The sequence below is a fragment of the Dreissena polymorpha genome, chromosome 3 (assembly GCF_020536995.1).
Source record: "Dreissena polymorpha isolate Duluth1 chromosome 3, UMN_Dpol_1.0, whole genome shotgun sequence".
In the NCBI taxonomy this organism is placed as follows: domain Eukaryota; kingdom Metazoa; phylum Mollusca; class Bivalvia; order Myida; family Dreissenidae; genus Dreissena; species Dreissena polymorpha.
In genome coordinates this window covers 74595222-74621035 of record NC_068357.1, presented here as the reverse complement: position 1 = coordinate 74621035, position 25814 = coordinate 74595222, and the positions used below count along the sequence as shown (strand labels likewise).

General features: G+C 33.8%; 5 protein-coding genes across 11 annotated transcripts in view; 2 read left to right on the top strand and 3 right to left on the bottom strand.

The window, feature by feature from the left end:
• The window catches only part of LOC127874777 (pleckstrin homology domain-containing family G member 1-like), a 290411-nt gene that overhangs the window by 16755 nt on the left and 247842 nt on the right, over window positions 1-25814 (top strand). The window lies entirely within an intron of this gene.
• LOC127874784 (protein-L-isoaspartate(D-aspartate) O-methyltransferase-like) overlaps window positions 1-25814 on the bottom strand; it is a 169562-nt gene that overhangs the window by 34989 nt on the left and 108759 nt on the right. The gene's annotated exons all lie outside the window — the stretch shown is intronic.
• LOC127874779 (low-density lipoprotein receptor-related protein 11-like) overlaps window positions 1-25814 on the top strand; it is a 179220-nt gene that overhangs the window by 67041 nt on the left and 86365 nt on the right. The gene's annotated exons all lie outside the window — the stretch shown is intronic.
• LOC127874788 (uncharacterized) overlaps window positions 1-25814 on the bottom strand; it is a 212690-nt gene that overhangs the window by 121184 nt on the left and 65692 nt on the right. The gene's annotated exons all lie outside the window — the stretch shown is intronic.
• On the bottom strand, window positions 9944-17086 carry LOC127874791 (uncharacterized). Its single transcript, XM_052419424.1, has 6 exons — window positions 16939-17086; window positions 14783-14879; window positions 11974-12060; window positions 11570-11653; window positions 10485-10571; window positions 9944-10123 (listed from the first exon to the last, which is right to left on the bottom strand). Exons 2-6 carry the CDS (start codon window positions 14876-14878, stop codon window positions 10085-10087), a joined length of 393 nt encoding a protein of 130 aa, XP_052275384.1. The 5' UTR covers window position 14879; window positions 16939-17086; the 3' UTR covers window positions 9944-10084.

Below are 25814 nucleotides of genomic sequence, written 5' to 3'. Positions count from 1 at the left end.
GTGCATGTTATAACTGCGAACAATCAGACAAAGTGTTCATCACTAAAGTAGGATGCAATCGTCACGTGATGACACATTCAGGATCGTTTACTTCTATAGTGGAGTGTGTGCAAAGGATTTAATTATAAAACTGATTTAAATGACGATTTTAAAACTCACTCAAATGACAGAATGTAAAAAATCACTGTACATTTGCTCAGGTTCATTCAAAAGTTGATTCAGCCGTAAAAGTTTCAGATGTGAAACATGGGAACAGCAAAGCTTAGCAGAGCATCGACTTAAACGCAAGAATGTGACAACGTGTGCAATCTATAGTTTTGTGGAAACACCAATCAACACAGTTCACTGTATCGCCACAGAAAAAGGACACTATTAAATAAAGTGAAAGGTACAACAAAAGTATTGCGCCTCTTTAACCGCCCGAATTTAAGTATTCAGTGACACTACATTATAGTTTAAGATGTTGATATTGTTATATTGCGCTCTAATTATGTATATTTATAATTAATGATTTTTGGGGAAACACATTTTGGGACCACCAATTTGCAGCTAAAAGGAGTAGTATATATCCCTAGTAATTGAAACGACTTGCGTTGTTATAAGCATTCACTTACAAATATCGATGTTTTATTTTTAATGTTGTTAATGCAAAATGTTTTTTGATTCCGTGGGAGTTCATGCAATGTATACTTAACTTATTTTTTTTCTTACGGAGCTAGTTATGCACCCCCTGTATCTAATAAAAATATGTCGCTCTTGTTGACTGATATAGTTGGATGTTGAGATGGTTGATTATATAAATACTATAACTGTCGTTGGAGCAGGCTTACATAAGGTAATGTGCCTTGTTGATTTTTGTTTTGGTTTAAAGGTGTTTATCTACTCCATTACCGTAATGGTCTGACGTTCGATTATGTTGAATACAAATAACGTTACTTGTGTTTTTAAAACGTCTTTATTGAAGTGTAATTTACTTTTCTATTATCTGCTTTTTTTAATTCCCGTCAATACCGAGGGATATTGTGTGTGGGTGTTATCCGTCCATTCGTCCGGAGATGTTTGTGAATAACTGCTGCATGACATTTCAAGAAACGTACAATAAATGTGCATCATCATACTTCGTCGTGCACGCATAAATGAATTGGCGTTATCGTTCTTCGGTGGGTTTATACAAGTTTTGCTAGGATGACTCGGACATGTAAAAGCTATAGCCTTTAATGATCGACTTAAGTGATTGTTTTTGAGTTGTTTGGCTAATTATTACCATAGTCCCGTGTGACGTTTTCGTCTGCTTGCACTCTAATAAATAACAAATTTTGCGCATCATAATATTCGGCGGAGGATATTTAAATTCTAGCATTGTTTGATGATCTTACTTTTCAGAAAATGAATTTCCGCTTAAGATACTGCGATTGGGCGTTAGATGTGTTGCCCCATGCTTAACACATAACTTGCATAAACTTCCATTATATCATCAACCAATTTTATTGAATTATATTATTATTACTATTATATAAATTAATATCACAGTTATAGTTATTGCTTGAAACAGTACAACCTACTATGGATTGCTTTATGAACAAATAAGTGTAAATGTTACAGTTAAAAGGACATATCCACGAAATATCTGCTCTACGAAGGCAATGCATTACAAAACAAAATATTCCATATTGCGAATTTATATTACTATAGATAAAACTATATCTTAAAGAAAACAAGTAATATCACGTTTGCCTCAATGCTTAATACTGTTTTTCAAAGAATCTTTAATAAGAGGTTTGCGTTTTAGCCATCATTTAGTAAATACTTAAAAAGCATTGAATAATTCCTGAAATTAAATATTGTATTGCCGCCGATACGTTTTAAAAGTTTGTACATCCATAGACAATATAGCTAAGAAAAACATTTTTGTTCAATGTTAAGTTCCACAATTGCTCAAGTACAGTTCATTTTATCATCAGATCCTGTATTCAATACAAATTCTGGAAGACAAAACTGTTGTTTCGTCGCACTTGTAGTGTAAGCGCAAGGGGTGACACCCTCCACACGCCAAGAGCTTTGGTACGTCTGATCTTTTTTATTTCCTCTGCTTTCTCACGGCGTCTTTCTGGCAAATCAAATGAATTTTCCCTGCCCAGTGCGGCGAATCCGTTGCATTAGATGTCTGGGATGTCTTACGTCGCTTTGGGTGATGAAGCCATACTTAGATACTTAGATCGTCTTTTACGTGATCGTGATCTGAAGAAAAAATATTTATTTATTTATACTTATAGAGTTATATATAAGTAACTTCGCAATTGTTACTTAAATCGTGTACTTGAATATTTATTAATTAAACAATATTTTTTAATTCAGCTGAGAAATTTGACAGTTTACGTGAATAAACAAACTGCAGTTAGTGAATTGAATCCGAGAGGTTGCCTGTGCGCTGAAATCCCATAAATAGAGGGATACCTGTGCTTCAGTAAACCAAAAATGACGATTTTCGGAACATTTTAGATACGTTCCAGTTATAAATATGAGTTTAAAATATCCTTAGTTATAACGGATTTGCTTCTAGTATAAATTTTAGGCCTACGTGTATTGAAGCGAATGGAAAGTCATATTCACAACACAACGATGCGAGAGTCAACAGTGCAACGTGAAACTGTGTGGGATTATATCTAAACTTTAGTAAACGGAAAATTAAACCGAAGTACATACAAACTTAAGTAAATTATTGTATTTTTCCGTGCAATACTACTTACTTTTGACGTACTGCGTTTTCCTTCAAGGTCAAAAACACTATTTTGGTGACCACTCTCCATCACAGAATCATGTGTTTATCCGAGAATGACCGGTACCCGCCATCCGGAGGGGTACCGATATAGCGTTTCATCCGAGAGGGGTCCGATATGGTTATACACCGGTGTGGTATTGTGTATTTAAACCTGTTTTTGTATATGAACATTACCTTGATTATATTCCTAAACCCCTGAGGGCATACATTACTAAATTACGATTGTCAGTTCTTCCACTTAGAATACTGGTAGATATGCTACTCAAACACTCCAAGAAACGAACGGCATTGCCTATTATGTAACGAATCAGATTTAGAACATGATTTCCACTTTGTATGTAATGTACTAAATAATATCACTATCAGAAAGAAATATATAAAACCATTTTACTACAATAAACCATCTGTATATAAATTCCACCAATTACTAAATGGTAATAAACAAAATCAGCTATTAATGTTGGCAAAATATGGTAAATATGCGTTAAAAGCAAGAATACATTTTTGAACACTACTTTGAAGTATAAATAGGGTTTCCCCCTAAACACTGTTACATACTGTAACACGAATACTTGTTATATCTGATCTTGTTAGGCATTTAATTAAATGTTATAACTTTTCATTAAGTAATGTATAAATATATAATATATGTAGTTTTTTTATGTATTGTGACCTATATCTAACCATAACACAATGTTAACAAAATATAAAAACGTGACTTCACATTATGAATACGTTATTGATGTATTTAGACGATGTACTCTGTACAAGTCTTAATAAGTGTCTTGTTTTGTCTTCAAATGCATCTGTATGTTACACAGTCATTGATGATTATGTGTTATAATTAATACCCCAATCTCAAACTACCAGCCCTATAATTGAAAGAATAGTGTTTACTTTGGAAGACATTCAACTTCATCATTATTGAAATGTAATTCATTTCATTATGAGTTATAATTGTTGCATCTCAGTTTTCATGTTAGAATGCTGATTCTAAAACGAAAGTTTGAAAATCTACAAAAGCTGCGTGCTAAAATTAAAACAAACAAACAATCAAAGTATGACATAATGTATGCTTAAGATCAACAGGTAAATTGTGTTTTTGTCTTATGCTACTTTATGTGAAATCAGTGTGAGGATTCATATATTTATTCGGGTATTGCCAAAGATCAGACGAAGTGTTGTGTTCAACTCCAATGCTCCTCGATGAGAAGTCAGTGTTACAATTCAAGCTCTAAGGTCATGAATTTCGCTCCCACTGTAAAACCTTGAATGCATGTGCGAACGTGTATATTATTCCGGATAAATAGTTCACATGTGTAGGGTACAAACCCTTGTTCCTAAGTCAAAGGTCAATGTCATTATTAAAGTTTAAGGCCAAGAATTTTCGTGTTTTCTGTCAATAAAATGCTTCGTGGGCGTATGTTACATCCTGTAACAAGCCTTATTTTCAAATTCTGAGTTCGTTGAATTGTATTTCTGTGGTTGATATGGAATTATCCATTTGAAAATTAACACCGACCGATATTATATATCTATGTGCATAATTGGATAACGGTTTCTTCAATCAGATGGAATGTGTTGTATGTTGTTGATTTTTTTAAATATCTTAATGAATTGTTCCACAGTTGAGTTTCTGTATTGAGATTCAATTGAAATATTGCACTGGTTGAGATTCTGTAATCGTGAAAACTTGTTTTATTGCTTATCACAATGAAGTTATCGCATTCGTTCGATTTCAAATTTACGCCAAAAGCATACGTGATCTGTTGTATCAACTGGTTGGAGGCTGCATTGATTTTTCTGTGGCCTGCGCACATCAGCCACGTCACATGTCACATGACTCTCCTCTTCCCAGCATTGAACTCGAAACAACTGAACAATGAACATATTGGCCTACCTGTACTTTTTACTATCGTGAAGTGTCACAACTAAGAGTTGCTTTCAGGACAAACATAACTCTACTAAACAACAAGTACCAATTGTGCAAAACTATTAATGTTTAAATCATGAATATTGATTATTTATGAAGAACAATTAAATACATGTAAACTGTTTACGTCATAATTGCAATACTTATTTAGTTCATGGGTAGTAAGAAGACCACACGTTTTCTTTAATTTCCAATTTTTAAATGTAAAACACTTCAAACGCAACAATTAAGATTGTTCATAATTCCTCGATTATTTATCCACGGATGTTAGAATTTGAAATATAAACCAAAAAATCATAATTTCATATATTCTATTGATTTCAATGCAAAATTGATTTTCGATTCGGCGAATCATTTTCAAACGAGCAATATCACGCCTAAAATAAAAACTGACCCTAATAACACAATCTAAATTCACGGATGAACTATATATAACATTGTAGAAAATGGTCTTAAACACAATAAGCGAAACTTAAAGTTTTATTTGTAGAGCCGTTTGTGAAAAATAAGCATTATAAACGTGTTGTGTTAGAACGTGCTTTCGTGTGTAATACCACTTGCGGTTTGAACAATTGCCTTACGGCGCTGCCTTTGTTAATTTTACAAAGACAAATGAAATATACTCGGAAAGCTATGGAACTATTAATTTATAGCTATGGAAACTATTAATTTATGTGGCACACAGGTATGTTTCTTACTACCTTATATCGATGATGTTTCATATTTATCTCTGAAGTCGGTGGCAATCATCTAACGACAGATGGATGCACTATTTGAGCACACATAGTACCACAAACCATCATCCTTATATTTTGGAACACCAGCAAAGATATAAATCAGCGATTAAAAGGGACTTTCGGCAAGCATCTACCAAATTTGTGAAAGTTAGTTGTTAAACGTTGTAAACGTCATAATTATACCAATCAACTATATAAAAGTTTTTTTTCTATTGTTTGGTTAAAGAAAAACAAGGTCCGGTAAAATCTGGTAATTTTGGATCAATTTTATCGGACCTATGTCCGGTCAGATTTTTTGTCTTTTGCATGGGTTGCATTAAGATTGCAAAAATTTCAGGTCCAGGTACTTGAAACCTTTCATGCTTTACGTATGGATCTCATAATGACTAATGAATACTTATATCCCTATTAAAACTCATTTAGTCAAATATCAATGTTCAACTGACCAAATATTTGAAAAAAAAACTTTTTATTCTTGCAATTTTGTTCAGAGATAATTCTGGCCTTAAGGGGGTGTTGCGGCAGTTTATTTAACCGAGGATATATTTATAGCAACACCGATGCTATTATCACAACCCAATAATTTTGTTATCAGAATCATCACAACTTAATGACCGAGTAGGTTCATAATAGGTACTCAGTGGTTCGATCCCAGGTGCGGTTAACTTTTTAAAATTCTTTTTTTCTTTCTTTATTTCATTCTTGTTTTTTTTCCTTGAGCTCTTAGTCCTGTTGTTTACATTATTCAATTTAAAGTATTTAATCAGAAACTTTAAAACATGCCGAAATCTGTCAACAAGTCCCTGTTATTGATGATTAAGGTCGAGTTTGATACTGTATGGTCTTATGTTTGTGATTAAATATTGTATTAGTGTTGTTGTTTTTAGTATGCCGTTGTGATCCCAATTAAGATTGTAAACTATATATATAATTTTTTGCATATCTCTAACAGTCTATGTACCGGTACTTGGGTTTCGCCTAATTGCTGTATTGTATGAAATTTGACACAGACGGTAGGGATAGTTAAACAAAAAAATCTCTGTTAAAAGTACGGTGACCCCCTTTTTTATTTATGTTTATGATAACAATACGTAGATGAACATATATGAGCAGTTTCGCAAAAAGTTATCAGATAGAACTTTTTTAAATTCCATTGTTGTGGTTAAAATAGTAAAAAAATGATGGTTTTTTGGGTGACATAAACATTTTAAAAATTAAATTACTTCAAATTAAACTTGTGTTCTCCATTTTTTTTGGTTGTTTGTGGTTTAATTAAATGGTATTTGATATATATTAGCTTATATAAGATCTACATGTTGCCAATTTCATAGGTTATTAATCATTTTTATGCAATTAGAGATTTCTCAGTTTTAATGAAAAAGTACCTATAATATATTTGTGAATAAAATAAAAACAAGGCCGGTGACCCTATGTTTTTATTTCATTTTTCATATAGTATTTGTATGTAGTACTTGAATAAAAATTTTGAGCAAAAGTTATTAGATGGAAAAAAATCTGCAAAACACCCCTTAAGTGAATCATACCATTCTTTTCTATCCTCTGAACTTTGACACACATTTGTTTTTTAAATAAAGCAAACCGTTCATATAGTACTGATGAAGATTTTACTGTTTTGTATAAAAAAATCTACAACTCTTTGATACTTACAAAGTTGCTACTTGTGACCTTTCCATGTATTTATCCAACCAAAGAATCCAACTTTTACTTTTACCTCGACTTTGTCTTATAAACAGAACATTCTATGAACATGTTCATTTGACAAATGAGTTCATATTCATGCTATAAGAATACATTCTTATGAATGTTTTAAGGATTTAATTAATGGATATTGCTGCAGTTTGCTGAGTTTTTTTCCATCTAATAGATTTAGTTCAAAATTTATATTTAAGTAATACATGCAAATACAATTATAATATGAAAAATTACATAAAAACATAGGGCCAACTGCTTTGTTTGATTTTATTAACTATTATATAATATGTACTTTTTCATAAAAAACTGAAAAAATCTCAAAATGCATCAAAAAAGTAATAACCTATGATATTGGCAAAATTTAGATATTATATAAGCTAAGATACATCATATACCAGTTAATTAAACGACACACTACCAATACAATTGAGTAACCAAGTTAAATTTTAAGAAATTTAATTTTTATAATTTTGATGTCAACCGAAACGGATTTTTTACTATTGTAAACACATAATTTGAATTTTAAAAAGTTCTGTTTAATAGAATTCTTAGAAACAGCTCAAATATCTTTTTCTACATGTTGTCATCATAAAACAAAATTTAAAAAAGTGTGTCACCGCACTTTTACCAGAGTTTTTTTTAACAATCAAAATCGTCTATGTCAAATTTCTTAAAAAAACGGAAATTTAGCAAACCCATGTACCGGAACATAGATTGCTAGAAATATGCATAGACATTAGAAAAGACCATACAGTATCAAACTCAACCTTTATCATCGATAACTTTAAAGCACTTGTTCACAAATTTCAACATGTTTTAAGTTAGTGACTAAATGCTTTAAATTGATAAATGTAAGCAACTGAACTAAAGAGCACCATATAAAACAAGAATGAAATTAAATAAGAAAAAACGAAAAAAAAACAACAAGTTAACGGCACCTTGGATCGAACCACTGACCTTTTTATAAAAAAAGCGACTGCGTAACCCATTCGGCCAAATGTGCTGATACTGATGAAAATATTGGGTTGTGATAATAGCGATAATCAGTGTTGCTATAAAAATATCATCGGCTTAATAAACTGCCGCAACACCCCTTAAGTTTGGTTGCTCTCATATGATTATCAATGAAATTGTTAAACTCAAAATTTCATGATTTGATATTGCACCAATTAAATAAAAATAAAAATTATCATTAAAATAAAAATTCAATTTATTTATACACCTGTTACAAAGCATTGTGTTCATATACTTATGAACGGATATCTCTACCCTAAAACAATCAGCAATGATAATAGAAGTGACACATGTCATCTTGCCTTTATTTGGGCGCAACAAATTTTAAAAGCATTTCATATCTGTACACAAATGGATATTAACTGTGTCATCACAACCTCTCGGTATCGTTGTATTTAAGAAAAATATAATCGAAATATTAAGTGTTTTGAAGCAGATCCACACAAAAAACATTTGCTGGGCATCTGTTATTTAGGTATTAAATGACGATGTCGACGTTGTTGTTTTTTGCATCGACGGCAGAGAATTTCAGCTTTAAGGGTGATCGAGTTGACAATGTGTGTTTATTTACGCAATTTATTGGTTCTTATTTTAATAAGATCATATGTAAATTCACGATAATTTAATTTTAAAATATTATTTACAATATGTATGGACAATAATTATATTGAGCTGTATTTAATATTGTTCAGTCGATCGGTAAATTGCACCCTTTCTGTGTGCATAAAACGAATTGACCTACATAGGAATGGGGAAATTATATCGGTCGTCGAATCAAAAAAAGCAATGTCACTAAATAGAAAATGTCGAAGAATATCCGATGGATAAAATAGTTCAATTATTAGATGAATAGTAGATAAATTAATAACCATTTAATGTCCTTATGCTGTATATTTATTCTCCATGTCTCGAGTGGTCCTCTAAATAGCAATGTGATGACTAAACGTAAAATATTTTTTTTTAAACTGGGGATATAGTGTTTATTGTCGAAATTTGGACTTAAATAGTTTTCTCAGAACGCGACTCTATTAATCCAACTAACCCAAAACGCGTGTACTGAGTTAAATGTGAAGAGGATATTATTTCCATATTTTTAGTTATATATGAACTATTTAATGTATCTTAAAGATAAGTATACTGATATTTGAATTGTACAAAAAAAGTTGTCATTTCGTGAACTTTTAATACTTGCCAAATTAAATCAAGTCAAATATTCACTAAAATAATGAATTTGTAACTTACAGCTTACTATTTGTAAACGATGTGAAAAGAAAATATTTAAAAAACTTAGTTGACCAGTTCTCCTTGGGCCAAAACCGATGGACGCATTCTTTTGAGTCATTGTATTTGCATCGCTTCTTTATATGTTATTCGGGTCCTCGGAGACCCAGACTACTTCGGTATTTATGTTGATCAATAGGACTGAACATCTTAAATGACGCAATATAATTCAAAACATGTAAATGATATAACAATTTATCGAATAATTGCCTTTTAAGAGTATCAAGTCGTACGTTGTGCTCATTAATGTATAACTCGGCTTATTATTTTTCTATGAATAACAAAATTAATTTGGAAAAAAGTTGGTATAACACAAACGCATACCTATGTGGCGGAAGATCTCCATGTCGTTGTCCCTCACCCCCCCCCCCCCCCTTCCAAAGGCCGGACCGCGAACCGGTCAAGGGATTGATAATGATGATGGTTTGTATATCAATAATCTTGATGCTATAGAAAGTTTAACTTGAAAAAGGGACAACACACGTATGTTAAGTATAATTAATGACTATAAAAATCGCACTTGCACAACTTCATAGCATAAGGAACAAAGTCTGCAAGTAAGAATGGTGTACTTTTTGTAGAAGATCACGGTGTGTGTCTACAAATTACACAAAGACTGGAAGTTGATCAACTTTTTCCTTGGTCCGTTTTTTTCCCAATGAGTTTCTACAAAAAAAACATTTAAACAGGATAAATATCTCATTTCTTAATTAGATGACATAGTCAAATATCATATGAAGAATATACATATTAAATAAACCTGATTTATCTGCAGTGTGATAATTGCTTAGATATATATCTACTAAATGTTTCCACTTTGATCAATTCGCAATATTTGTGTACTAAATCGGTGTATTTGTTGCTTTTTATATACATTATATACATTATGTGTGTGTTTGCCTCACAACATGTTTTTTTCAAGAATTGAATAGCATTTTGATGAACCTATGAACAAATAAGAAAATTACGCATAATTTGCATAAAAACCGACGTTGTTTTGATCAAAATAAATGGTATCCGACATTACCCTTAGACGCCCTGCTATACCGGTAGATCTTCTCTTCTTCACGGGGCTGTCTTTGTCAGCTGGAGTGCTGGTGGATGCAATTCCAACCTTTTAATATAATTTACAATTGAATAAGTACACTTAATGATTTTTAAATGAAATATATGCGCATGTTTATTTACTTTTATACAGTATTGTACCATTTGCACAATTTTAAATACAGTCGAAACCCGATGGCTCGAACTCGATTGGCTCGAATTTCCGGTTGGCTCGAACTCTCATCAAAGCACCGATTTTTTATTGCTATATATTCATATAAAATTTTGTCGGATGGCTCGAATTCGCGAGGCTCGAATTATCGGATGGCTCGAACTGTTTTTTCAGTCCCGGTCACAATTTTCACACGTTCTTTTGTTCGGATGGCTCGAACTCGCTTCGGGTCGCATACACTGTTAATCGATTAGGACAGCTAGATTAAAGGCACGTTATAATTGATTTAACATCGGTTCAAACATGTCATCGACTCATTCGTTAATTGATTTGAGTAAATGATGACATTTTATATAAAATCTGGCGTTTTTTTGTAGATTCATGTTTAATCTCAGCTGGCTGTAACAGAAAGCTTTGTCTCTCGACGGCAGCTAAGGAACGCAACACAGACTGACATAATGTCATTATTCATTAAAAATATAAATAAATCAATAAATGCAGTACTGTCTCTTATGTAACTGACGTGTATGAAGTGCTGATGTTTCTGTTTGTTCTTAGTGCTCTGTCTTACCAGAAAATGTGCTACGTTAAAACGTGCTGATATAATTTACTGTATGATATTTGTTTGATTGTATTTGTAACTGTTTTAAAATAGTGGTATATAAAAGTATTAAGTATACATTTGGTTCTTATTCAAAAGCAGATAGTAATACGAAGTAGTACGGAGTTTAAGCAATATGTGTACTCTTTAACGGGAGGTGAAAAAGAACTGCAGACTTGTTCGTAAACAAAAAGTATTAGAAATCGGATGGCTCGAATTCCGGATGGCTCGAACTTTTGTTGCCGGTCCCGACGAGCCATCGACTGTATTTGCACAATTTTGCAAAACTCGTTACCTTTAGTTCTTCTTTAAGATGGGCTATTTCGGCATGAGCATTATCATCGCTCTCCTCTGGAACTATCGTCTTTTCTTTCGAACCCTATGCAAGTTGTTAACAGTATTAATTACACTGACGCGTGAACATTTTAATTAATACGTAAACATAATATAGTATTCTCCCATTTAAAAGTGCTTCCAGAAGAGCTTATATTAATATTACTGCGTATGCAAACAAATAACTTAATGCAAATACCAATATCATCAACACAGTACTAATTAAGCACATTGGCGATTTGGTCGATCCCTCTTTTAGTAAACAAGCCAAGACTATGTAGCATATTGCATTGGAAATTTGTAAGTTGTCTAAAGATTCGTTCCTATTGGCAAACACAAGTGTAATGAAGGTATAATGAACGTTACCTCTTGGCGTGTTGTTGCAGCATTTACGTTTATATTGTGGATTGTTTTATCTTGTAGTTTGCTTCCAGTATCAACAGTATCCACTGACTGAAAAGATAATGATGTGGAAACATCCCATTATTTCCCCATTAACTGTATAATCTGAATACTCGATGGTAAAGAATATATTTAATATAGTTTTTTGTGTGATTGTGATTGTAATCTTTACCCCTGAAGGAGGGCATATAATAATAGTAGTCGTAACACCCGTCCGTAAGAAGATCTGTCCGTCTGATATTGTTTCCGCTACGAAGCTGTGTTATGCCTCAGATGATCTTAACATAACTCTTTATTAATATTAATCATCTTGACCTGACAATGTGTCGCTTACAACTTTCGTTCTCCACGATATATGGTCAATGTCACAATTCATTGCGAAACGTCATACAATTTCGTTTCCGCTATGTCACCTTTGATTCATATGAGAATTTTATTATTTCTTTGATTAATGCTTACACATGACCATACAATTTGAAATGTCTATGTCATAATTAAAGGTCAACTTTTTGGAGCCGCGCTCATGTTTATAGGATTTCCATTTAAAATTAGAGCCTGTCTATTTGTGTCCCCTTTTCGTTTGGCAATTTGCTCATAAATATAGACACTCCCAACACGTTTGTATTGGCTGTAAACGCAGCGTTAATCAAATGGTCACGCTAAGAGCGATTTAATTTGCAAGTGGGCATAATCAAAGCATGCAAAGAGCGTGCTGGATGTATGACTCCGACTCCGATCACAGACAAATGGATCGAGCGGTTAAGTGGTCCAGTGGTAACACATTGGTGCCAGAAGTCAGGGGTTGGAGGTTCGATCAACCGTTCAGTTCTTAATATAAATACAAATATATATGGAAATGACTATATTGATATATGTACCTGATATGCATATGCACCTGCTATCAACACTATGCCATGGCTACGTAAGTTCTATATATTTTTGGCTATCTCATAAGGATTAAGCAATTCAATCCTAAAACTAAAAACGTTTATTAAGATACCTTGATTTAATATACATTTGTGTGTTCATATTGAAATGTACACTTTTAAAGATATAATTCCATGATATTGAGCTAGAATTTACATTGTTATTCGAAAAAATAACAATCACTCTGGTTAAGGACAATTAAAGGCTAGATTTTTGTCCTTCAATTGCTTCCAAACGTTGTCTATCATTATAACTACCGGTAATTGTTGTGGTATGAGTAACATACTATTTGTATGTGCAGATATCTAACACGACATAACGGCGTCATCATCAACCGGTTATATATTTCTTTGGCATGTGTTAAATGTGGACTGATGGGCACATTGCCGTGTTTACTGACAAAAGCATATCTATATTAAACTGCTAAGTTTCGCATCATGCGTTACACCGAGGTACGATGTGTTTCACCACGGGTACTTCAATGCCCAGTGGTGGTATTCCAGAAACATCTTAAATCATTTCTTAAATAATTTAACTTAAGTTCAAAATTACAATGTTTTGTATTTCTTTACTAAATAAGGAAACACATGTTTTTTTGGTATTCCTAAAATAACATTGGCATTATGATGTTATTTAAATGTATATCTAGATGCCAATCTATTGCAGTATGAAATGAAACACTTAAGAAAATTTCCCAATTTAAGGATAGGAATAAAATTTAACTTCAAGATGCTTCTAGAATACGACCCCAGGGTCATCTCTGGAATGGGGCGTGGCCTGTACTTTGCACTATCCCCCGTAACCCAACTTACGAGTCTTCTGGTGGAGACTACACTATTGGTAACTCGATGCACCCGGTGTACTCGTGAAAAATCTACGAACCAAACACGGCTTATTAATGTAAATTACTACAGATTTGTGCTGATCATTGGAAGTACAAAACAATTAGAGGTGCCCTTGTTTATATGAAAATACCCCCCCCCCCCCCCCAATCCACCGAATGCCACCGTATGTGAAAAAAACATATTGATGATTGTGTGCTATAAAAATGAAAAAATTATAAATATAAAATCTAATCTCAAATCTAATTGTGAAAACGCCGTCTTCAAAACGGAAAATTTGTAAATCTCGAAAAGGTAGGAAATTTAACATTTTAAAAATCCAAGTAAGACACAATGTGTGCTTTAGATCACCTTGCACCTAATGTGCTTTTGTCTTAAGCAACTTCATGTGAAATCATTTAAAGGATTTGCATATTTACTCGGATTAGTATTCCCTACGATCAGACGTAGTGCTGCATGAAACTCCAATTCTCCTCGATGACAATTCAATTGGAAATCTGCGCACTAGTTGAGGTTTTGTAATAGTGAACACTGGTTTTGTTGTGATTGCTTTTTATGTCCCACACCACTATAGTGGGGGACATATTGTTTTTGCCCTGTCTGTTGGTTTGTTGGCTTGTTGGTTTGCGCCAAATTTAACATTTGCATAACTTTTGCAATATTGAAGAGAGCAAATTCATATTTTGTATGCATGTGTATCTCATGGAGCTGCACATTTTGAGTGGTGAAAGGGCTAAGTCAATGTCATCCTTCAAGGTCAAAGATCAAATATATGGGTCAAAATCGCTTATTTAATGTACACTTTTGCAATATTGAAGATAGCAACTTGATATTTGGCATGCATGTGTATCTCATGGAGCTGCACATTTTGAGTGGTGAAATGTCAAGGTCATCCTTCAAGGTCAAAGGTCAAATATATGGGGACATAGTGTTTCACAAACACATCTTGTTTTAGAATGGTTTTAGTGCATTCGTTCGATTTAAAATTTACGCCCAAAACATACGTGGTCGGCTGAACCAACTTGCTGTTGTCTGACTTGGGTTTTCTGTGGCCTGCGCATGCCCACATCAGCAACGTCATCTGACTTCCTCTTCCCCATCCTTGAACACGAAACACTTAAATTAAGAAACATCTCGGTCTATCTTTACATTTTACAAGCATAACGTTTCAAACAGTAATGAGTTTTCTTTCAGGATAAACATTAATATACTTGACTAGAAGTACCAATTGAACAAAAATAGTAATGTTTAAATCATTAATATCTATTTTATATGAAGAACAAGAACATATAGGTTAATCTTATGCTATAATATTCACTGTTTGTTTATTAAATGGTTTGTTGAAGAAGACCTTTAGTTTTCTCCAAATTTCCATTTTTTACACTTAAATGCACTTCTAACTCAACATTTAGAATTTTTTTATTCCTCGATTATTTATCAACGGATTTGAAATATCAATACCAAATTCATATTTCAATATCTTCTATTTTAATGCAAATCAATTATCGATACGGTGATCCATTATTCAACGAGTAATATCACGCTTAATTAGAAGTCATTAAATAGCACGATCTAAATCTCGAGGTTATATGTAAAATGTTAGAAAATTATCCAACGCAACAATGTGCGAAATCTAAGTTTATGTCTCGAGCCGTTTGTGAAAGTGTTAATAGACAAGTGTTGCTTTAGAAGTGCCATTGAATGTGGTGCCCTTTGTGGTTTGAACAAATGCCTCTCACGCTCCCATTGTTAACGTTGCAAAGACAAATGAAATACAATCAGTAAACTTGGGAAACTAAGTGTGTATGGCACATAATTTTATTTCGAAATAATGTATACCAATGACGTTTAATAATTATTTCTGAGTTAAGTCTTAATGTCAATCATCTTTCCACAGATAAACAATATGAGCACAAATAGTACTAAAAACCATTATTCTTTAATTTTGGAATTACCGCAATGATATGATATACTAGTTACGATTGAAAGGACTGCATCTACCAAATTTTGAAGAGCTGGTGAAAATGGTGCAAAAAGAAGTATATCAAATTACATCCAAAGTACCCTTCAGCTATTTGAATTGCAGCAACAACTTGTGTTGATGTATTTTAATCACTTAACATGTTGATAATATGTGATAAAACATCCCGTTTTGACCTCAATTAATTATCATTTATGAGAGCAAAAAGAAGTATATCAAATTACATCCAAAGTACCCTTCAGCTATTTAAATTGCAGCAACAACTTGTGTTGATGTATTTTAATCACTTAACATGTTGATAATATGTGATAAAACATCCCGTTTTGACCTCAATTAATTATCATTTATGAGAGCTGAAAACCAAAGAGGAAGCACAAACACTGAAAACGTCGCAGAAACGTGTGCATCACTGAAACAGGTACCTTAGCGACGATTAATACCAAAATCTTTACTTTTTTGTTGGTAGCTTTGATCTGACGAGTTCTTTGATATTGTAGTTACATGAGTACATGTCATGGCATATGTGGTTTTAATTATAATCACAGTACACCAAAATAATGAAATGAAATTTCTGTAAAAGTGATTCCCTAATTAGTTTATAGTAAGATGATTTAAGACAAGTCAGCATTTGATTAACAATTAATAATGAAATGTCCGAATCGAGATCCACAGTCTCAATAACAAGCGGATTGATTGTTTTCGATTAAAATGTGCATTAATAACAATGTTCTGTTTCAGTTCAGATAATTTACAGTTGCACTATTGAAGGAAGCACTTACAGTTAATAGTTTGGTGTGGTGAAGTGTGGGAACAAAATTGTAGATCATAGATTGTAACGGTTGATGTGTTGCAGGTTTTTTAAAATAAGAATTTACTATTAAAATGTATGTGTTGACATTTTTATGAAATTAAGCTGTAAAAATTAATAAGACAATAATCGCATGTATATCCAAATACCTTTGCCTTCACAATCAGTTATAATGGTAAACAGAAGTTGTCACAATACCTTTACATAACAGTGTCAATGTTGTTACATACAATGGTCTCAACTTTCGATTTCCAATCATGGATACATGGGGAAAATGTTATAGTTTGATAATAATAATAATTATAGTAATACAAATAGCAATACAACATAATAATAAGTGTAAATTTCATATCTAAATACGGAATACTCACCAACTATTCAGTCGCGCTTCCCCTTGTTGATGAGCTCAGCTGATAGCTTAAAATGAATTCAAGTAAGTACTGCAACTGCTTAAGTAGTTTTTGGACGTCAAAATCACTAACAGTGATCTCCCTTTAAACGACAGTTGTGCTGGCGCGTTAGACTTGCGTCCCGGTGGGCTTGAATATGCCGATGTACCAGCTCTCAGAACGACAAATGTATTTTATCCCGTTTTCAACGCGACATTGACGGTATAACACCTTATGGAATATACTTGCCTGTATTCAACACTGTGGGATATACCTGTCACGTGCACGGACTACTTTTTACTTTACCACTGAATGATTTTTCATAATTAATAAAGTCGAGAAAACTTAAGCTTCAAAATAATACGACCTTCAACCTTTAAATCTAGTCATATGACATAATTTTTCGCCATCCGTATAATGAATCAGCTGATTGATGGCGTCATAAAATTACACTTATTGCGTCATTTTCCCCCCAAAAAAATGACGATTTATTATAAACGCGACTTATTTCACATGTACATGTACTGTATATCGACATACGGTATTTGATTTGTCAATTTAGATCTATCACATTTTGCTTATTTTGTGTAATGTGCATGGTTTATAATCCATGCATATACTTTTGACATTTAAGAATGTACAACAAGCCATACAAATATCGCACAATTCATAAATAATCTGCAATATTTGCTATCCGATTTAATTCACGTTAAGCATAGAGCTGTGTAAAGTTTTAGATGGTAAAAATAGCACCACACTGGAATTCGGAACGTCCTATTTTGTACACGGGTATTATCCACTGATTTATCTGTTGTGTAATGGAATGTTTTCCATTCTTTGTGTATTTATATATTAAATTATTTTCTTGTACAATAAGGGCATTTACCATAGACAAATAACATTGTGCAAGTTTAAACATAATTATGTTTGTATGCAGAAATCTGCAAATGCATCCGAGTTTACCAACGGCTATTATTTGATAAACTGCTCCGGTTCATTTTAACAGCAGTAATGTACATAGAGTACATGACGTAGCGTGTGACGACGAAGAAAGTTTATCGAGTTCATAAATTCATTTGAAAATAGTGATAGGATGGCATAAGGGTCTTATTTAACTATGCTAAAATAATAATTAAAGACCCTAGATGCAAAATCGCCAATTATTGAGTTAAATGGATTATTAGATGGATTTTAAAGGATAATTAAAGGTAAGATACTAGTTCGAACGTGTTTTTGGTTTTTGTTTGTACTTTTGTCGTTCCCTGTTCTCGGGGAAATGATTTTAACATGGGGGCCATTGATGAATTGGATCACACACGGCATACCCATAACATTATATAAAAACACGTTCTGCGCGTCCTTAAATTCGTCGTCCGAAGTCGGAAAACGTATTGCCCTGCATATTAAGTCAAATAAAGTGTCAGTCGCTGCAATTGTCTGTTTACTCGTCGATAGTGTACATGTAGAATCTATGTTGACATCGACATCATTTTGTCAGGCGAAATCGCCGCCATATTGGATTTTGATCATTTTCTTTCGAAAATAAAATGAATTATAGTAAAGTAAAATCTTCTTTTCGCGGTAGTAATGTGTTACAATTCGCATGCTGCGTAAAATTGAATCGAGGCATATGGTGAAATATTTACTAGTTTTACAGTTTGTGTGTGAATTTTTTTAAGACTATTTTGCGAACCAGAACAAATACATTTATATCACTACGCATGGTTACATTCGTTAGATTTTAAGCGATTTTTAAGAATGAATTAAAATAATTGTTAGGCTAAGGTTATTAGATCTTGTTATGTTAAATGTCACGTTGAAAAAAATTAAATGGGATAAATAGAATACTAGGATTAGCGTTGAATACAGAGAAGTTTATGTTGCTCGGCTCGAACACCGAAAGCGCTCGCCAAGGCTCGCGCTCCCGGCGTTCTAAGCCTCGCAACATAAACTTCTCTGTACAACGCTAACCTAGTATTCTTTATATATTGCTTTAATGTGTTAATATCTACATTCAGCGTTCTGCTGATATGTTGGCGAGGCACGAAGTTGGAATTACCAGACACCATGTCGATCAGTGCAAGAACATCTGATCACCATGTATGCATTTGACTTGGAAGTAAGTGTCCGTTTTTACATTATAAAACGCGTTTTAGTTCACCATTTGGACCATTAATTGTTATACAAGTGGAAATTTGATAGATTGTTACTCATCAGATTTCCGATTCCGATTGATTAAGTTGTTTTTTTAACCAATGTAAATGAAAAAAACGACCCTGAAAATGTGTTGGTGTAGAGATCGAGGAGGCATGGTAGCGAAACACAAACTGTTGTCAGAAAATTACAAATAGATGTCCATGGTCCATTTTATTCCAGAAGACAAAAGCTTGTTTCACAGACCTCACACGTAAAATCTTCCTGCGTCTGACGCAGCCCGCACACAAGACGCACGATTCTGATATCGCAATGCAAACGGATGCGTTTGCTGAAAACTTGTGGGACACGCACGGGCACAGTGAGGCCGATACACGGTCAGCTAAGGGTTGCCGCATGTTAGGACAATTTCAAAAACTACCGAATGGGGTCTGTGTAAGAAGATTTGTGCATATAAACATCGTGTGTCATACGCACGGCGTAAGTCTAACGGTGTTCGTACATGCATACAACTGTCGCACGTCTAACAAGCGGTTGACACAGTGCATTCACCAGTTAATTGAATAAACTATTTTGTGGAATAAAAATATGTTTGATTCAAAGTGAAGAGTATATTAACGTTTTGGTGTTCACAAATGCCAATGTTTGTAAAAATAACACAAAAGGGCACAATAAATCAAGTTAAGGTGTGTATCTGTCTCGTCAGCATTACGTCTAATCCGAAAACAAAAACATTAAAACATTTAGCTCCCGCTGAGGAGCTAAGTGCTTCAGGGAATGTTAAAAAAAAATGATTCAACATGTGACTATATGCTCCAACTTCATGGTGGCATGAGCGACAACCTAGCGAGGTTCCCATGAACCAAGCTGACATTAACGAGAAGCATGTGTACCAACCATGGTGCTAACTGGACAACCTACACAGGACAAAATGTATTAGGCGAGAGAATCCGGTCTAGCAGAACGACATTTGTTGATCGTCTTTTTTTCTTATTCCACTTTTTAACAAGTCATTCTGTCTGTGCTAGATTTCAATACTCTTAAACCCTCATTAAAAAATCACAATCTTATGAAACAAGTCAAACTTGACCACACAGTTGATGACTGAATGACAATTTAATATTGACCAATGACATTTCGCTGATGACTCGAATGGACCTACTTCTTCCAGGGCCGTAGGCAGGAATTTTTGACTGGGGCCAAACCTGGGAGGGTGCGGGAGGGGTCTTCCCTCACTATTTTTTTTTAATTTTGCACTTTTCAAGATGAGTTTTAATGCTTAACAAAACTCATTTTGTAATATAAATTGATGGAATATAACAAGTAAATTAGCACCCTTCTGAAGTCTAAAGCTTTAAATATTGGTGTGAACAGCATTTTCAGAAATGTATGATATTTGATGAAGAAGGAAAGCAAACTTTGAAAATCAAAAACTTGTATAAAGAAATTTATAATAAAGCATGACTGACATCTAACCATAATACTATTTTCTCTTTGAATTCAAGCCTCCTCTAAAGTTTCAAAGTAAATTCCTAATAAAATGTTCATCATCTACTACACAGTTATACTTTTACCACAATCAACACAGATAAATCATCAAAATTGTCAACAACTGTGACATTAGATTGGACCTTGAAACTGTTTCTATAATAACCGTTTTCCGTAGTTTTTTTACGGAACTATATCAGATATTGAGCTGATTGGTATGCGAGTCTACCTACATGACTGAAAGATAAAGTGCAAAATTCGTTACGGCCCATTTATATTTGGAGAAGTTATGGACATGGACTGAAATTTTCACTATAATAACCGTTTTTCTGAGGATTTTTTCGCAATTCTATCAGATATTAAGCTGATTATTATGCCCCATGTAGGGCGGTCCACTGAATATGGCAGTTGGACTCTCCGTCCGTCTGTCCGGCATTTTATTATCCAGACATTTTTCAAAACGCTTTAAGATGTTGACCTGATATTTGGTGTGTGAATCAACCTACAAGACATTCGGATGAAGTATGACTTTCATTCGAGTCCATTGATTTTTTGCGATATTATGGGCCTTGGACTTTGACAAAGAAACATGCCGGTACAAAATAATGAATAATTTTCCATATCACCTCTCTAATTGCTTCCAACATTATTTGTTTTTCACAAACTATTAACGTCATAAATATTCAGATCTACGACCTCCTGTATCGTTTGCTTCCATTTGTTGCTTCTCTTTCCTTGGCCAATCAAAAAAGTGTTACATCAACCATCGATAGATGAAGGATTCAGGATCACAAGGGGGAATTGACTGATAGGGGATTTGTGTACAAGGCCATGAGAAAACATTACCCAGGGGCTTATCTCCACTGGCGAGTAAAATTGCGCTAATCCCCTTGTTTATCAGCGACAATAAAACACATCTCCTCTTTTGTATTGAGGGGAAGTGTACTGTGGGCCCTTTCATGAGAAAAATTGCAGTAGGTCCATTATTTAAAAAATCCTAACTTGACAGCCAGCTGGGGGAGGGGGGGCCAGGCCATAATATAAGTTCATAGAAAACAATTTGAGAAGAGTAGGCAGATCAATAACATACATTTCTTTTAAAGACTTTGCTATTCTAATATCCAAATATTATGAAGTACTTAGTTAGTCACAAGTATTTGTCTTGACAAAATAAACTTACATGTTTCATCAAAGGTACATGTGTGTGAACAAATTGATGGTTTTATGTGAATTTAGCAATAATGGAATAAGAATTTCACCTGAAAAGGTATAAGCAAAAGGCCTGCTTTGAACTTTTTCATTTGCAGTTTAATTTTTAATCCATTTGTGCATGAATCTACAATGCTTGTTTCATGGAAATATGAAAAACTTACAAGTCATTTCCCAGTTTTCAGTGAATCACTATGATATTACAAACAAGAGGGCCATGATGGCCCTGAATCGCTCACCTGACTAACAAAATACAATCCCAACCCAGATTTCATCAAGATAAACATTCTGACCAAATTTTATAAAGATTGGATAAAAACTGTGACCTCTATTGTCTACACAAGGTTTTTCTATGATTTGACCTAGTGACCTAGTTTTTGACCTAGTGACCTAGTTTTTGACCTAGTGACCTAGTTTTTGACCCATGATGACCCAAATACAATCCCAACCCAGATTTCATCAAGATAAACATTCTGATCAAATTTTATAAAGATTGGATGAAAACTGTGACCTCTATTGTCTACGCAAGGTTTTTCTATTATTTGACATAGTGACCTAGTTTTTGACCTAGTGACCTAGTTTTTGACCCCAGCTGACCGAAAAACAATCCCAACCCAGATTTCATCAAGATAAACATTCTGACCAAATTTCTTAAAGATTGGATGAAAACTGTGACCTATATTGTCTATACAAGGTTTTTCTATTATTTGACCTTGTGACCTAGTTGTTGACCCAGTGACCTAGTTTTTGACCCCAGATGACCCAAATACAATCCCAACCCAGATTTCATCAAGATAAACATTCTGGCCAAATTTCATAAAGATTGGATGACAGCTGCGACCTCTGTAGTCTGCACAAGGTTTTTCTATTATTTGACCTAGTTTTTGACCAAGTGACCTAGTTTTTGACCCCAGATAACCCAAATACAATCCCAACCCAGATTTTATCAAGATAAACATTCTGACCAAATTTCATAACGATTGGATGAAAGCTGTGACCTCTACTGTCTACACAAGGTTTTTCTATTTTTTTACCTAGTTTTTGACCTAGTGGCCTAGTTTTTGACCCCAGATGACCCAAATACAATCCCAATCCAGATTTCGTAAAGATAAACATTCTGACCAAATTTCATAAAGATTGGATGAAAGCTGCGACCTCTATAGTCTACACAAGGTTTTTCTATTATTTGATCTAGTTTTTGACCTAGTGACCTAGTATTTGACCCCAGATAACCCAAATACAATCCCAATCCAGATTTTATCAAGATAAACATTCTGACCAAATTTCATAACGATTGGATGAAAGCTGTGACCTCTACTGTCTACACAAGGTTTTTCTATTTTTTTACCTAGTTTTTGACCTAGTGACCTAGTTTTTGACCCCAGATGACCCAAATACAATCCCAATCCAGATTTCATCAAGATAAACATTCTGACCAAATTTCATAAAGATTGGATGAAAACTGTGACCTCTACTGTCTACACAAGGTTTTTCTATTATTTGACCTAGTTTTTTAGTTAGTGACCTAGTTTTTGACACCAGATGACCCAAATACAATCCCAACCCAGATTTCATCAAGATAAACATTCAGACCAAATTTCATAAAGATTGGATGACAGCTGCGACCTCTATAGTCTGCACAAGGTTTTTCCATTATTTGACCTAGTTTTTGACCAAGTGACCTAGTTTTTGACCCCAGATAACCCAAATACAATCACAACCCAGATTTTATCAAGATAAACATTCTGACCAAATTTCATAACGATTGGATGAAAGCTGTGACCTCTACTGTCTACACAAGGTTTTTCTATTTTTTTACCTAGTTTTTGACCTAGTGGCCTAGTTTTTGACCCCAGATGACCCAAATACAATCCCAATCCAGATTTCATCAAGATAAACATTCGGACCAAATTTCATAAAGATTGGATGAAAGCTGCGACCTCTATAGTCTACACAAGGTTTTTCTATTATTTGATCTAGTTTTTGACCTAGTGACCTAGTTTTTGACCCCAGATAACCCAAATACAATCCCAATCCAGATTTTATCAAGATAAACATTCTGACCAAATTTCATAACGATTGGATGAAAGCTGTGACCTCTACTGTCTACATAAGGTTTTTCTATTTTTTAACTAGTTTTTGACCTAGTGACCAAGTTTTTGACCCCAGATGACCCAAATACAATCCCAATCCAGATTTCATCAAGATAAACATTCTGACCAAATTTCATAAAGATTGGATGAAAACTGTGACCTCTACTGTCTACACAAGGTTTTTCTATTATTTGACCTAGTTTTTTAGTTAGTGACCTAGTTTTTGACACCAGATGACCCAAATACAATCCCAACCCAGATTTCATCAAGATAAACATTCTTACCAAATTTCATAAAGATTGGATGAAAACTGCGACCTCTATTGTCTACACAAGGTTTTTCTATTATTTGACCTATTATGTTACCTAGTTTTTGACCTAGTGGCCTAGTTTTTGACCCCAGATGACCCAAATACAATCCCAACCCAGATTTCATTACGATAACATTCTGACCAAATTTCATAAAGATTGGATGAAAACTGTGACCTCTACTGTCTACACAAACAAATTGTTGACTGACACACGCACGCACACACACACACACGCACATACGGACGCCGGACATCACACGGTCACATAAGCTCACCATGTCACTTCGTGACAGGTGAGATAAAAACAAACAAGGTTATTTCACACTTTTATATTGTATTATTCCTTTAATGAAATTACATTTAAAATGACCATTTTTACATATCATGAAAACCATTTTACATAAAAACAAATATTGACAACATTAAAAACTAAAATAATACCTACATCAATATACATGTTGACACAGACTTGACATAAACATGCTTTAATAACAGTACAATGCCCAGAAACAGTACAAGGACTGAAACAATGTACCGGTTTGTTTTTAGTGAGGTTTCTAACATACTTTATGCATGAAAAGAGGACCAAAGGCCTTAAACCAATCAAATGACACCCCAAGGAAGTAAAATATTCTGCCCAGGTAGGTTCACAAGGTTTCACAATAGACTTATAAGGAAAACTGAAACATCTGGCAGCCATGTTTTTAAACAACCAACAATATTTTCTTTTGTTTAATCTAAACCCAGATTATACATGTATATACAGTTTTTATATTCCAAGTGAGTGTCATGATGAGGTGGTAAAAATTGTGATTTATTGAGTGTTGACATGGTCAATGGACAGTAACCATATCTCACTAGTCTGAGGAATCATCAAAGCAAATATTAAGAGAAAGTATAAAGATTGCACAAACAAACATAAAGCCACGGACTCTAAAGCCTAGCTTTTGACAACACCTGACCTAGTTGTGATCTCAGCCAAGATATCAATAGGACAAAATTAATGGTCATATCATAGAGATGGGCAAAAAAGTGGCCTATAGAGTGTTCACAAGGAAAATATTAACAATTCATGAAATACCAAGAACAACAGACAATATGTTATCGTAAACACTCACAATGAATGTGTTGTGCTCATGTAAGCTAAATAGTACCTGCTCACTTATAAATCAAAAATAAAACAGTTTGTTTTTTCTTTTCCCACAAGGGCTGAAGTGTAATTTTATGATTTTTGTTTCCAAACACATTTAACAATTGGCTTACATCTGCAACTGCAATTTTGCGTTAACACTTCTTGAAAACAATGCAAGTTTTTTTTTCAGAGATAATTCTTAACAATCTAATTTACATTAATCAATAACATACTTAGAAAACTTTAAAAAATTAGATATCTTTTTCAAATCAAACTAGAGTTTTGTCACAGACGTGACGAATACCTCCACATGCCGCATTGACACAGAATATTTTGCATGTTGTCTTAACAAACACCATGATACCATGCTCAATGTTTAAAACGCACTAAGTGACCCCGTGACCTAGTTTTTGACCCGGCATGGCCCATGTTCGAACTTGACCTACACATCATCTAGATTCAAATTCTGACC